Source organism: Oncorhynchus mykiss, chromosome 12, assembly GCF_013265735.2.
Source record: "Oncorhynchus mykiss isolate Arlee chromosome 12, USDA_OmykA_1.1, whole genome shotgun sequence".
NCBI lineage: Eukaryota > Metazoa > Chordata > Actinopteri > Salmoniformes > Salmonidae > Oncorhynchus > Oncorhynchus mykiss.
In genome coordinates, this window is record NC_048576.1 from 30,739,748 (window position 1) to 30,755,650 (window position 15,903).

General features: G+C 41.8%; 1 protein-coding gene across 1 annotated transcript; it reads right to left on the minus strand.

The window, feature by feature from the left end:
* Window positions 1–17: 17 nt before the first annotated feature.
* On the minus strand, window positions 18–15,693 carry mipepb (mitochondrial intermediate peptidase b). Its single transcript, XM_021623465.2, has 19 exons — window positions 15,019–15,693; window positions 14,625–14,798; window positions 14,454–14,542; window positions 14,263–14,349; window positions 13,984–14,047; window positions 13,612–13,794; window positions 13,282–13,438; window positions 13,089–13,137; window positions 12,903–12,963; window positions 12,735–12,787; window positions 12,330–12,483; window positions 12,072–12,149; window positions 11,775–11,979; window positions 11,384–11,493; window positions 10,848–10,922; window positions 10,654–10,770; window positions 8,996–9,117; window positions 5,568–5,641; window positions 18–708 (listed from the first exon to the last, which is right to left on the minus strand). The coding sequence occupies exons 1-19, from the start codon at window positions 15,154–15,156 to the stop codon at window positions 611–613; spliced, it is 2,088 nt and encodes a 695-aa protein (XP_021479140.2). The 5' UTR covers window positions 15,157–15,693; the 3' UTR covers window positions 18–610.
* Between the last annotated feature and the right edge of the window lie 210 nt (window positions 15,694–15,903).

Consider the following 15,903-nt stretch of genomic DNA (forward strand, 5'->3'; position numbering starts at 1 on the left):
AGCCGTTACGAGCAGGGTGTCAATCATTATTTTAATGGTGTTCGTTAGTATGAAGGAAAACCAGAGAATACAGCAGAGCTCTTCCAGAGGCCAGCATGGAGCCGTATTGCTTTAGTGAGTCTGTCATTTATCTGCAGCCCTTCAGACATCCTCCGTCCCCTTATTCTCTGTCAAAACAATAGCAGGCCCACAGCTCTTTCACTTGTTTCACTAATCAGGCTGCTGATGGTCTATCTCACAAAAAAGAGTATTCAAGAGTGATTCATTCAATAGCTGAAACATGTAGCTAGAGATTTACAGAGTAATAGCCAAGTAAGAGAACACTAGTTGTTCAGATGACAAAAAAAATAGACAATATAGGGTTGGCACTGGCAACATGGATGTTAAGGGTTCATAATTCACAATGAGACAAGGATGCATCACAAGTCATATACAATATTATACACACTTCATATTTTCATTCCCTCATACTCATCAGGCCACTGCAGAGTAATATCAATTTTGAAATTCAACATCGCTAAGCGTAGGATGAAGTAAGTGGGGAGGGGCCCTGCCCCTAATTTCCCGTGATAATTCACAGTAGGTAAAAAACAACAAAAGTACAATCTGCTCATGAGGAATCATCACGGCAAGTTACTGAGTCTGTGTCCAGGTCAGCTACTAGAGCGTCCACTAATTCTTCAAGGGTAGGAGAGCTCTGAAGCATGCCTGCAAACCATGGAACAGGCCAGGAGAGAGGGGGACAGATTTAGATAAAGGACTTCAATGACAAATTTGAAACTTGTCTGGGGGAAAGAAAATCTTGATATTTTATTTGTAGTGCTCAATCTATTGAGCTATTGTTTTAACCCGGATTCATTGTGTTTGAGTTCATTCATATGTACAGAAATTAAACTAGATCCAACCAGGTCCATGTCAAATTGGCCTGAAATACACCGCTGATTATCTGTGCTGGTTCTGTATTGTAACAACTCAGCTTTGGCTGTACTCATGTCATGTTGACAGCTACTAAGAGGTTAATTACCAGAGATGCATGTCACCTCTCAGAGCCTGATTGAGTTAACACAGCAATTGAAAATGAAAGCCATATACAACTCACTTTGGCCCTATGGGAGAGTAATGCCATTGATTAATGTATTTGATCTTCAGCCCATCTTTCAACTGAGACTATAGGAGCCCCACTGCAACTGACTATGAAAAACAAGAGCCAGTGCCAAAATTCTGAGTGACTCCAGGGAATGTTGAGAGTGGGTTTAGCTTTTTGGGTGTGAGTGGATAGAATAACATCTAGTTTCAACATTTGCTAAATGGATGTAAAAATCTATCTGGAGAGTTTCCAAAGTATCACCATAAATAGGGCTTTGAATTAAGTGTGCAAATTAAAGGAAATATCCACCCATTTTGAACGTTCTCGTTTTTGTGCATTTCTGAGCAATGTTCCATGATGGCACCGGAGGGGAAGGCTGCCATCTTATCGGCTCTTAACCAACCATACTATTTAAAAAAATATGTTGTTCGTAACTTGTTTTGTACATAATGTGCTGCTACCATCTCTTATGACCGAAAAGAGCTTCTGGATATCAGAACTGCGATTGCTCACCTCAAACTGGACAGAGAGTTCTTCAATGAGTCAGATGGGAGTGATATAATACAGAAACCCGACCAGGCCTAGATCCCCGTAATTCAGCATGTTAAACGTGCAACCAGAGGGAAAAACACTCCAGACCACCTTTACCCCACACACAGACACGTACAAAGCTCTCCCTCGCCCTCCATTTGGCAAATCTGACCATAATTCTGTCCTCCCGATTCCTGCTTACAAGCAAAAACTAAAGCAGGAAGCACCAGTGACTCGGTCTATAAAAAAAGTGGTCAGATGCAAAACAGTCCTGTAGTTTAGCTAGCACAGACTGGAATATGTTCTGGGATTCTTCCGATGGCATTGAGGAATACACCACATCAGTCACTGGCTTTATCAATAAGTGCATCGAGGACGTCGTCCCCACAGTGACTGTACGTACATACCCCAACCAGAAGCCATGTATTACAGGCAACATTCACACTGAGCTAAAGGGTAGAGCTGCCGCTTTCAACGAGCAGGTCTCTAACCCAGAAGATTATAAGAAATCCCGCTATGCCCTCCGACGAACCATCAATCAGGCAAAGCATCAAATGCAGGACTAAGATCGAATCGTACTACACCAGCTCCAACGCTCATCGGATGTGGCAGAGCCTGCAAACCATTACAGACTACAAAGGGAAGCACAGCCGAGAGCTGCCCAGTGACACGAGAATACAAGACAAGCTAAATAACTTCTATGCTCGCTTTGAGGGAAGTAACACTGAAACATGCATGAGAGCATCAGCTGTTCCGGACGATTGCGTGATCACGCTCACCGCAGCCGATGTGAATAACACCTTGAAACAGGTCAACATTTACAAGGCTGCAGGGCCAGACGGATTACCAGAACGTGTACTCCAAGCATGCACTGACCAACTGGCAAGTGTCTTCACTGACATTTTCAACCTCTCCCTGTCGGAGTCTGCAATACCAACATGTTTCAAGCAGACCACCATAGTCCCTGTGCCCAAGAACACTAAGGTAACCTGCCTAAATGACTACCGACCAGTAGCACTCACGTCTGTAGCCATGAAATGCTTTGAAAGGCTGGTAATGGCTCACATCAAAACCATTATCCCAGAAACCCTAGGCCCACTCCAATTTGCATACGGCACCAACAGATCATGCAATATCTATTGCACTCCACACTGCCCTTTCCCACTTGGACAAAAGGAAGACCTATCTGAGAACGCTATTTATTGACTACAGCTCAGCGTTCAACACCATAGTACCCTCAAAGCTCATCAATAAGCTAAGGACTCTGGGACTAAACACCTCCCTCTGGAGACAGAAAAGATTTGGCATGGGTCTCGGATCCTCAAAAGGTATTACAGCTGCACCATCGAGAGCATCCTGACGGGTTGCATCACTGCCTGGTATGGCAACTGCTCGGCCTCCGAACGCAATGCACTACAGAGGGTAGTGCGTACGGCCCAGTCCATCACCGGGACCAAGCTTCCTGCCATCCAGGACCTCTATACCAGGCGGTGTCAGAGAAAGGCCCTAAAAATCGTCAAAGACTCCAGCCACCCTAGCCATAGACTGTTCTCTCTGCTACCGCACAGAAAGCAATACCGGAGCGCCAAGTCTAGGTCCAAGAGGCTCCTAAATAGCTTCTACCCCAAGCCATAAGACTCCTGAACAGCTAATAAAATGTCTACCCAGACTAAATGCATTGCCCCCCCCCCATACACTGCTGCTACTCTTATTATCTATGCATTTGCCCCCCCCCCCCCCCCCCCCCCCAGAACACTGCTGCTACTCTTGTTATTATCTAGGCATAGTCACTTTAATAAAACTCTACCTACATGTACATATTACCTCAATACCGGTGCCCCCTGTATATAGCCCCGCTATTGTTATTTACTGCTGCTCTTCAATCATTTGTTATTCTCTTACATTTTTTGTTGTTGTATTTTCTTAACTGCATTGTTGGTTAAGTGCTTGAAAGTAAGCATTTCACTGTCTACACCTGTTGTATTCGGCGTATGTGACAAATAACATTTGATTCGATCTATTCCTGGGGAATGGGTGAATCTTTCCTTTAAACACAAATAAAGCTTCCCGTCTTGAGATTTATGGTGGTTTCAGGATAACCTGGGAGGCATCAGAGGGCCATGATGCATAGTAGGAGCCCTTACCTGTTTCCAAACCCAGGGAAAAGCAAAGCAACTGCCATCATCACACAGCTATAATTAAGAGTTTGAAGTAGCCAAAGCCTGTGCCTCAGGCATATACACTTACAAAACAAACTATGCATTGATGGCTTTGCCAAAATGATATAAGTTGATAATATACAGTGCCTTCAGAAAGTATTCTATCCCCTTGACTTATTCCACATTTGGTTGTTTTACAGCCTGAAACCAAAATGGATTTAATTTTTTTTTTCTCTCACCCATCGACACACAATACCCCACAATGACAAAGTGAAAACTTTGCAGATAGCAGATTTATTGAAAATTCAATACAGAAATATTTAATTTATATTCACACCTGAGTCAATACTTTATAGAAGCACCTTTGGCAGTGATTGTGGCTGTGAGTCTTTCTGGCTAAGTCTCTAAGAGCTATCCACACCTGGATTGTGCAAAACTTACCAAACATTCTTTAAGCTGTCTAATTGGTTGTTGATCATAGCAAGACAAACAGTTTCAGGTCTTGCCATAGTTTTTCCAAGTAGATTTAAGTCAAAACTAACTCAGCTACTCAGGAACATTCACTGTCTTCTTGGTAATCAACTCGTGTAGATTAGGCCTTGTGTTTTAGGTTATTGTCTTGCTGAAAGGTGAATTTATCTCCCAGTGTCTGGTAGAAAGCAGACTGAATCCTCTAGGATTTTGCCTGTGCTTAGCTCTATTCCGTTTCTTTTTTATCCTGAACAACTCCCCAGTCCTTAACGATTACAAGCATACCCATAACATGATGCAGGCACCACTATGCTAAAAAAAATGGTAAGTGGTACTCAGTAATGCCTTGTATTGGATTTTCCCCAAACATAACACTTTTTATTCAGGACAAAAATGTAGTTGCTTTATCACATTTTCTTGCAGAATTACTTTATTGCCTTGTTGCAAAAAGGATGCATGTTTTGGAATATTTGTATTCTCTTCAAGCTTCCTTCTTTTCACTCTGTCAATTAGGTTAGTATTGTGGAGTAACTATAAAGTTCATCCATCCTCAGTTCTCCTGTCACAGCCATTAAACTCTGTAACTGTTAAAAGTCAACATTGTCATCATGGTGAAATCCCTGATCAGTTTCCTTCCTCTTTGGTAATTGAGTTAGGAAGTACACCTGTATCTTTGTAGTGACTGGGTGTTTTGATACACCATCAAAAGTGTAATTAATAACTTCACCATGCTCAAAGGGATATTCAATGTCTGCTTTTTTTTATTTTTACCATCAACCAATAGCTGTCCTTCGCGAGGCATTAGAAAACCTCCCTGGTCTTTGTGGTCCGTGTTTGAAATTCAGTGTTCGACTGAGGAACCTTACAGATAATTGTATGTGTGGGGTACAGACATGAGGTAGTCATTCAAAAATCATGTTAAATACTATTATTGCATGCAACTTATGTGACTTGTTAAGCACATTTTTACTCCTGAACTTATTTATGCTTGCCATAACTAAAGGGTTGATTACTCATTGACTCAAGACATGTCAGCTTTTTAATTGATTTATTACCATTTTGAAAAGCATAATTCCACTGACATTATGGGATAGTGTGTGTTGTTGGCCAGTGACAATAAAAAAAACATTTAATCAATTTCAAATTCAGGTTATAACACAAAAAAAAAGTGGTCAAGGGTTGTGAATACTTTCTGAAGGCACTGTACTATACATACAGGAGTGGTGACCTGGGGAAGGAACTAATAGGAGAAAAATAGTGCAAGAACCCTAAAGAAAGGGAGGAAGGTAGCGGCCAAGAAAAATAGTGAGTGTCCTTACCTTCCACCATAAGCATGGGCTCCTTACTACCTCCATGAGCTAGCATCTCCCTTCGATATCGCTCTCCCATGTCCCTGTGTGGGGACATTAAACGGAGGGGGTGAATAGGCAGAGAGAGATAGTATTGGGGTTTATGTCAGACAGATAAGGATATGTCTGAATACTGTACTGGCTTGGTTTTCCAGTGGGTTGAGCTGTGCTTTCACTGCCACTGACTGTAGTCTGCCACTCTACAAGCCCCCATGACAAAGACACAAAGAGCAGAAAGAAAAAAACAGCCCTGAGAAAAACATAACACCCCAGGCAAAACAATACTCAATTTCAAAACACAAATCCCCTGATGTCACAGTGACATCTGTGATGTGGGTGTGTGGTTATTTTCTTTGTCACTGTCATGTTCAGACTAGTGTGAGCGAATCCAGCTAGTACAGATTTCCCTAAAGTAAAATCTTCGAAAGCCAAGTTAAACAGATCACCGACCATTTCAAATCCCACCGTACCTTCTCCGCTATGCAATCTGGTTTCCTAGCTGGTCATGTGTGCACCACAGCCACGCTCAAGGTCCTAAACGATATCATAATCACCATCAATAAAAGACAATACTGTGCAGCCGGCCAAGGCTTTCAACTCTGTCAATCACCGCATTCTTATCGGCAGACTCAACAGCCTTGGTTTCTCAAATGACTGCCTCGCCTGCTTCACCAACTACTTCTCAGATAGTGTTCATTGTGTCAAATCGTAAGACCTGTTGTCCGGACCTCTGGAAGTCTCTATGGGGGTGCCACAGGGTTCAATTCTCGGGCTGACTCTTTTCTCTGTATACATCAATGATGTCACTCTTGCTGCTGGTGATTCTCTGATCCACCTCTATGCAGACGACACCATTCTGTATACTTCTGGCCCTTCTTTGGACACTGAGTTAACTAACCTCCAGACGAGCTTCAATGCCATACAACACTCCTTCCGTGGCCTCCAACTGCTCTTAAATGCAAGTAAAACTAAATGCATGCTCTTCAACCGATCGCTGCCCGTAGCCTGCCCGTCTAGCATCACTACTATGGACGGTTCTGACTTAGAATATGTGGACAACTACAAATACCTAGGTGTCTGGTTAGACTGTAAACTCTCCTTCCAGACTCACATTAAGCAAATCCAATCCAAAATGAAATCTAGAATCGGCTTCCTATTTCGCAACAAAGCCTCCTTCACTCATGCTGCCAAACATACCCTAGTAAAACTGACCATCTTACCGATCTTCGACTTCGGCGATGTCATGTACAAAATAGCCTCCAACACTCTACTCAGCAAATTGGATGTAGTGTATCACAGTGCCATCCCTTTTGTGACCAAAGCCCCATGTACAGTGGGGCAAAAAAGTATTTAGTCAGCCACCAATTGTGCAAGTTCTCCCACTTAAAAAGATGAGGCCCGTAATTTTCATCATAGGTACACTTCAACTATGACAGACAAAATGAGAAAAAAAAATCCAGAAAATCTAATTGTAGGATTTTTTATGAATTTATTTGCAAATTATGGTGGAAAATAAGTATTTCTGCAAGATTTCTGCAAGATTTCTGGCTCTCACAGACCTGTAACTTCTTCTTTAAGAGGCTCCTCTGTCCTCCACTTGTTACCTGTAATAATGGCACCTGTTTGAACTTGTTATCAGTATAAAAGACACCTGTCCACAACCTCAAACAGTCACAGTCCAAACTCCACTATGGCCAAGACCAAAGTGCTGTCAAAGTACACCAGAAACAAAATTGTAGACCTGCACCAGGCTGGGAACACTGATAATCTCCCTCGATCTGGGACTCCACGCAAGATCTCACCCCGTGGGGTCAAAATGATCACAAGAACGGTGAGCAAAAATCCCAGAACCACACGGGGGGACCTAGTGAATGACCTGCTGGGACCAAAGTAACAAAGCCTACCATCAGTAACACACTACGCCGCCAGGGACTCAAATCCTGCAGTGCCAGACGTGTCCCCCTGCTTAAGCCAGTACATGTCCAGGCCCGTCTGAAGTTTGCTAGAGAGCATTTGGATGATCCAGAAGAAGATTGGGAGAATGTCATTTGGTCAGATGAAACCAAAATATAACTTTTTGGTAAGAACACCATACCTACTGTGAAGCATGGGGTGGAAACATCATGCTTTGGGGCTGTTTTTCTACAAAGGGACCAGGACGACTGATCCGTGTAAAGGAAAGAATGAATGGGGCCATGTATTGTGAGATTTTGAGTGAAAACCTCCTACCATCAGCAAGGACATTGAAGATGAAACATGGCTGGGTCTTTCAGCATGACAATGATCCCAAACACACCCCGCCCGGGCAACGAAGGAGTGGCTTCGTAAGAAGCATTTCAAGGTCCTAGAGTGGCCTAGCCAGTCTCCAGATCTCAACCCCATAGAAAATCTTTGGAGGGAGTTGAATGTCTGTGTTGCCCAGCAACAGCCCCAAAACATCACTGCTCTAGAGGAGATCTGCATGGAAGGAATGGGCCAAAATACCAGCAACAGTGTGTGAAAACCTTGTGAAGACTTACAGAAAATGTTTGACCTCTGTCATTGCCAACAAAGGGTATATAACAAAGTATTGAGAAACTTTTGTTATTGACCAAATACTTATTTTCCACCATAATTTGCAAATAAATCCTACAATGTGATTTTCTGGATTTTTTTTTCTCATTTTGTCGGTCATAGTTGAAGTGTACCTATGATGAAAATTACAGGCCTCTCATCTTTTTAAGTGGGAGAACTTGCACAATTGGTGGCTGACTAAATACTTTTTTTGCCCCACTGTACTACCCACCACTGCAACCTGTATGCTCTCGTTGGCTGGCCCTTGCTTCATATTAGACGCCAAACACACTGGCTCCAGGTCATCTATAAGTCTTTGCTAAGTAAAGCCCTGCCTTATCTCAGATCACTGGTCATCATAGCAGCACCCACCCGTAGCACACGCTCTAGCAGGTATATTTCACTGGTCATCCCCAAAGCCAACTCCCTTGTTCCAGTTCTCTGCTGCCAATTACTGGAATGAACTATACAATTAATTGTACCCCAGTATCTCTGCACATTCATCTAATGCACATCTATCACTCCAGTGTTTAATTGCTAAAATGTAATTATTTCGCCACCATGGCCTATTTATTGCCTTACCTCCCTAATCTTACTACAATTGCATACACTGTATATCATTTATTTTTATTGTGTTACTGACTGCACGTTTGTTTACTCCATGTGTAACTCTGTGTTGTTTGTGTCGCACTGCTTTGCTTTATCTTGGCCAGGTCGCAGTTGTAGATGAGTACTTGTTCTCAACTGGCCTAACTGGTTAAATAAATAGAGACTTCACATGGCAGACTAAATAACTTTTGAGAAAATATTTACAACATGGGTCAGGTCAGGTGAGTTTCTCTCACCTGTTGAAGGGGTCTTTTTGAAAGCACTGCCTCCACACCATGGAGGCTATGGCGCGCGACATGAGGTATGAGTAGTACTTAGCACCGTACCCAATGAGGTGGCTGAATCTCAGCTGCCAGGCCTAGGGACAAGAATACCAGTTACCCATCTTTATCTAAAGACACCAGGGTTGGGGTCAATTCCAATTTAATTTGAAATTCCAATTAAATTCTTGAATTCACACATTAAAGTAGAGAATTTACGTTGACTTCAATTCGAATTTCAACAATATTCAAGTTTTGGAATTAATTAATAAATTAATTAACTATTTTTATCTTTGGGAAATGTTCAAATATTGAATTCATGTAGTTAGTATAAAAAATGGGCTGCAGGATTTGATTTAAATAATTTCAACTTTATTTATATATATATATATATATATATATATATATATATATATATATATATATATATATATATATATTTCCAGTATAGCTAGGCTGTCTGAACAGCGAGTGAGTGACATGATCAGCCTGAAAGCCTGAGGGAATTGAATTCAATTTGAATTTGTTGAATTGTTGGGGATAATATTGAATTGGGAATTGTATTATTGGAATTTATATAACATTGAAATTGAGAGAAATTGAATTACCTCTTAATTCAAAAACTGGACTGGAATTTAAATAGAATTAAATGGAATTTACAGGGAGGGATTTAATTTGAATTGCATTTGTGGAATTAACCCCAGCACTGAAAGACACTTCCATATTTTCGATTGAATATTTTGTATTCAAGCAACATTGTTAATCTGAAAATATTTTTTCAAACCTCTCTCCCACCTTATAGAAGATTACTAAATTGGCTACAGAACATAAGTGAGACGTGCAGTATCTATCGGAATGATGCTGCTTCTGTGTATTCTCTCTCTCTGGCCAGTTGTTTCTAACTCCTACGCAGTCTTATTTTAATGATAAGAGCCCAGCTGTCTGTGTGGTGACTTGTTATAATCCAAATCCAGTGGGAACCCTCCCCTTTGCTTCTCACAGTCAATGACAGATAAGGACCTATCAAAAGACTTGCTGAGTGTCACAGTTCCAAACATGTTCTAAACTAAGACCGGGGTGAAAGTGTGTATATGATCACTGCAGTTAACAGATGCAGTTTGGTTTGTATGGCCAGGCACTAACTTAAATTGCACCTGAAATTAAAATACCACATTTTGCAACTGTAAATAAAAATCAGAAACTGTCAGAAGTACAGCATAATATTTCATTCCGACATAAATTGGTCTTTTCACATTTGGGAAACTACTTTTATCCTACCCCAGGGAAAAACTGAGCTCTGCTATTTGGCAACAAACTAATGTAAAATGAATAGAAAATGGACTCACGGAGTAGATATTGGTTAGCTGTGGTGGTAAGCCAATTCAGGGAGAATATCATTGTCCAAATTACAGTTGAGAAGAAATAGCCTGTTGGTTGTTCTATTCTGTTTTATGTTTCTCTGTGGATATAAATTCTCTCTCACACAGTAAGGGGGGTACAATATCCGGATGGTTTATATCCGGTAGAGAGAATAGTCTAATTACTATTTACCCCCAAGGATCTGACATTCACAGATCAGTACATCGTCCACAGTTTCAGTATTATGAGACTCACTAAGATATCTAGGCACTTACAGTATTTGGAACGTAAGGTAGTCCATAGAATTTCTCTTGCATCTTTTTTAGAATGTCTGTCGTTGACCGATTTTGTGGCTTGCCATGATACACTTGATCCAAAGCAGCATAAAAAACCTGTGAAAAAATAAACACGCCAATAATTGTATTTAATAAGTACTGAAAAGACACACAAACTGCCACTGTGGATATACCTGAAGCTGAGTGTCGGCAGCCCCACAGATTCTCTTGGATTCACAAAGGCGAGAGACCATGCTCTTGGGCAGGGGCTGAAATAGAACAAAATATTTCTGAGAAACACAAAACACACCCATCTATCGAGTCTTCAGTGTGGTGAACCTCTGGTATCTTCAGTATTTGGCTAAATAAATAGTTTGCTATTAGCTTGACTGTTTGTAGTCTGTCTAATCACTAAAGACTTCACACAAAACCAACGTGTGTTCAAGTGCAGCCGAGAGCATTTGGTTCAGAGCTGATGCAGAGCTAGTGATGCGTCTCAGAACTATTATCATACCAAAGGGGCAAAAGAAGGGCTGCCAAATTCTATATTATTATTATTATAATAACAGACAGTCTGATAGGACAGCTTCTGTATCTGTGGACCACAGCAGTAAACAAACAGCTCAAGAACTACTGCTAGTCCATATAGATGACATAATCTTAAGAATGACTGTGTTGTGTGTGTGTGAGGGAAAGTTACAGAGGATAGGTATGAACTTGTGCTGCCCACCTGTCCGGTCTGATAGTGCCGTGCAAACTGATTTACCACCCGATAGTCTGTGGCAAAGAACTCCATGAGGATGGAGGGGACTTCAGCAAAGTCAGTGGAGCATCTAGTTCCTGGAAAAGACCAGTCAGAAGATGAGTCTCTCACAAAAGAGATTGTTTACCAACTGTACTATGTCATAAAATGTTTAGCGATAGCATGCCATGCTAGCACTGTATCGTAGGTCATACAAACACAAGACTGTAGGCCTATTAATCATATGGTAGTTCACTAAATGTGTCTGCTAAGCAAATAAATGTGGCTGCTAAGCAAATGCGCAACATATGCAATGCAGTAATAAGAGACAGGGGAAATTCCTCCTAAAGCAGTAGGCTCTGGCCTGGACTCAGGTTACCTGTGACATGTTGGTAACGCGTGCGTCCCAGCATGGAATGCATGGCGTGGCCCATCTCGTGGAACAGGTTCTCCATCATGCCGGGGTTGAGCAGTGTTGGGGTGCTACGTGTGGGAGGGGGCAGACTCAGCATCAGCACCACCACAGGATGTTGGTATTCCCCATCCTTCTTAAGACGCCCCCCTTGGATGGTGAAGTGGCAATCCTGGGAGCACAGAGAAAGCCTTGATATGATCAGCATTAGAATCTTACTTTCGCAGAGGCTTTAGGCAGTATTTCTGCAGCAGCTTGTCTTACCTGGTGTGGTTTGTCAGGCCTTCGGAAGAAGTCACAGTAGATGTATCCCAGAAGACCCTCGGTCTCATGGACAACAGCCTGTTAAGAGAACCAACTGACATTTAGGACTGCTTAAAATAAAATCCATCCCCAAAAGAAACGATGGGCCTTAAAATTACAAAAAGCCAAGCAGCAACTATTACATTTTCTGCTGGTTCACTCAAAGGAGCTCCCAGAAACTGGTGTTGAGTGTCATACAGACAGAGACTGTTCTCTCACCAACTTGCGGACTTCTTCACTCCACACCTCTCCTGCCATGGGCTGTTCATTCTGGAAGGAGACTCCCAGCAGCTGGCTGAACAGCATGTTGAGGCCCTCCATGCAGGCCCCTAAGGAGAAGTAAGGACTGTACAGGCTGGGATCGATGTTATACCTGCACACACAAACATACACAGACACTTGTAAGGCTATGTTATTACAGACCGTTTCCCGAATAATGTTAAGCAATACACAAGCCCCCTCTAGAGGCCTTTTAGTAGAAAGTAAAGCTCAGGTACTCCCGTCAACCTTTCAATAGTTTCTTTAGGAGATTCCCAACGATTCCTTGTTGACAAGTCATATTATTTCCACTTAGAATATACTCATAGGTTTACAGTACTGTATACCTTTGTATAGGTATCTTACCTCTCTGCCCGCACAGCGCTGCTGAAGTAGGAGTGGTCCCATGGCATGAGTACCTTGGATTTTTTTTTTAACATTGAAACATCAAACAGCAGAAAGATTGTCATGATCTCCTACACATGGATGTCAGAACCATGAGAGCTACTTATACGCATTTATAAGATGACTCACGGTGCTTCTTGAGTTCATTTTCATCTTCATATCCCTCATCAGGTTAAAATCTTTGGCAGTTCTGGATTGAGGAATAGGGACATTGTGTGAGCATGTGCTACTCTTACAGTATGTTTGAGATGGGCAAAACATTGATGAGTTGTACAGTGTTCATGCCAGTGTCTGGCTATCTGACTCCTACCATACCTGTCCGAGAGTTTGTCTGTCAGCAATTCAAGGAATTTCATGACAGTCTCTGCAAAACAAAAACATACTAAACACACTGGTCAACACAGCATAGTACACACTTCTCTGTTCGAAGAATCATAAAATCAATTACAAATATTTCTTCCAAGCAGCAGAGCACAAAGAAATTAGGTAAACAGCCAGAGTACTTTACCTGGAGTCTTGGCCATAGTTCCATTTAAAGCCCTGTGTGCAAAAGATTCATAGCCCACTAATTTGGCTAGCTCATTCCTACAAGTCAACAGGTCATCCAGACAAAGCAGCAGACTTGAATTCGGAAAGAGAAAGATTTTATAAGCAGCCTCCCGCACCTAAGAGAAAAGGACAAGCATTTAATATCTATAGGCTACTGCACAGCAAACAAACATGCCCAATACCATTTCCTACCATGGGACAGTAGCTGGAAGACCACTAATTATGTATAGAGATAAACCTCTGGGTTGTGCGCACGTGCACGTGCACACACACACACACACACACACACCAGTTCATCAGGAGAATCTGCATGGAGACCTCCAATCTGGATGGAGTTGCCGTCTATGGAGAAGCAGTGTCGGATGTGTTCTGGCAGGGCCGTCTTCTCTATCCTATTGGGCAGGTGGGTGCCATTTAGAAATTCATTGTTCAGATCCAGTAGGTTGACATTGAGGCTCACCGCCTTCCCTCTCTAGGAAAAAGATTCATACATTGAAACAGAGGTGCTGTTTAGGTTAAGCTCACATTGTGGTTATACTTCCCTGAGGATGTGGCTTAGTAGGCTAATAATCAATGTGTACATGACAATTATTGATTTAAAAATATATTCCATGAAGTGTAAGTGATAGGCTAATAATGTAATTTATATCACATCACTAACCTTTGATTCATCCAGATGAATGCCACTGATCTCAAAATCAAACATGAACAGTTCTGCTACTCTCCTGCAAAATGTATTGCGAAATATCAGTAAAACAAGATTGCCTGTCTACCCAACCTCCTTGCTCCAGCCAAACACTACGCCCACGGACATTAGTTTCTTCTCTGCAATGAAATATGTAGCAAACATTGAGCAGCGGAAGAATTCAGTTTGAGTCGTCAGGCAAAAGACAAAATGCACTGCTACTCATCGTACAAACAGGAAGATGATTGTACATGCCTTGTATCTGGGTCCAAAGAATCCAGAACCTCTTTGTTATCTAGTAGGTTCTTGAGACTCCTACACAGTTCAACATTAGTGTTCAGCCTATCAGGGCAAAAAAGAGAAAAAAAGAAAGAATGTATTAAAAACGTGTTTTGCTTGACATCATGTAATACTTTACTAGAGAAACTACGGAAGAGGGTTCATACCTTTCTACTACTGTGCCAATGTTTATGCATGCCTTCTCAGCAGCATCCCGAAAGGCAGGGTCTGGATGGCCAACTTTGACAAAATCTGCCTGCAAGAAAAAAATACAACATCAAGGGTTGGCTTGACAACGACGATGCCAATGATCTCTGAGTGTGACTGTGAGCCATTACCAAATCTGCCACTTTGCAAAGGCTGTCAGAAAGTTGATCGAAGGTCTCCACGGTCAGGGCGCCTGGTGGGTTATTGCAGGCTGTTTCTACCAACTGTTCTGTTTCCCTGAGCGCTCGTTGTTGAGCCACCTCGAAACCAGCCGGAGTACTCAACCCTGGAACCCCGAATAATCCCTGTGCAAATATAGCACGTACAATGCCATGTCAAAAGTCTGTGGCCAACTCTTCGTTTTCGAGGCTGATCATTACAACAACCCCAAATGACACATTTATAAAAGAGCAAGTATTTTTCTAGTGAACACAATTATGGGTGATTTTGACAATGAGGACATTTAATATAGGTTGGGATTTTATGCAGCTAGTTAACTTCTAGTTCTAACGTTAGCTGACTTACCACGTTCTTCTGAAACAAATCAACTTTCCTCTGCTGGGCATTGAATGCTGCTCCAACCGGAGACCAAGTAGTGACATGTCGTGATAGTGTCCTTGAGTTCCTCACAACACTCACAAATCGTTGACACGCCAACATCATAACAACTTCAACTGATTGTTGTGGAAAGAAAAAGAAAGGTAGGTCAAAGTGGAAATTCCGTGGGGAGTAACTTGGCTCGCGCTAAATGATTATCTCTATAATAAGCAAGCACGTTTTAAGCTTTTGCTTTGCATCCATGCTGATACTTTCATAATACCAAAAAAGTATTGGATTTTAAATTAGTCTTTATTTCACTGTTCACTGTATTTCTCTATAATTATTCGGTTAACTAGCTAGTAGCCCACCACTGCCATTGAGAATTGAGCTACAACGAGCACTGCCAAGCATGAATGACGAATGTTTACAATTCTCAAAATGGTTCCGATGTTTCGTGTCTGCACTTTCGCGACTAGACCCTATCCATAGGGCTGGGCGATATATCGAATTAAATCGATTATTTCAAATGTAAGTTTATGCGCGATATTCGAAATGCATGTATCACATAATCTAGTTTTTTTTGTATTTTTCGTTATGAGCGTTTATGTCAGCTTGTTCTCATGTTGTCTTTTTGGTCTCGTTCGCTTCTTCTGTGATGTGCGCCTTCTTATTTCTTCTTCGATGAGGTTTAACGGCGGTTGGCATCCAATAATTGTTTCATTACCGCAACCTACTAGACTGGAGTACAACTTCCTTATACTTTGCTTAATTATTTTTTACAAATACCCTACCATCTAACACTACACTCACAAAAAAAACACCACCCGACTCCACTATTTAAATCTATTTAGTCCTACTTCAGGCCAACAA

What these genes read in the sequence shown, in the direction of transcription:
- mipepb (XM_021623465.2), bottom strand. Translation starts at nt 15,156, where the DNA reads ATGATGTTGGCGTGTCAACGATTTGTGAGTGTTGTGAGGAACTCAAGG. An exon ending in ACAGACAAACTCTCGGACAG is followed by an intron (nt 12,964 to 13,088) that starts GTATGGTAGGAG and finishes TCCTCAATCCAG; the next exon opens with AACTGCCAAAGATTTTAACC. An exon ending in GCGTTACCAACATGTCACAG is followed by an intron (nt 11,494 to 11,774) that starts GTAACCTGAGTC and finishes GGTCTTTTCCAG; the next exon opens with GAACTAGATGCTCCACTGAC.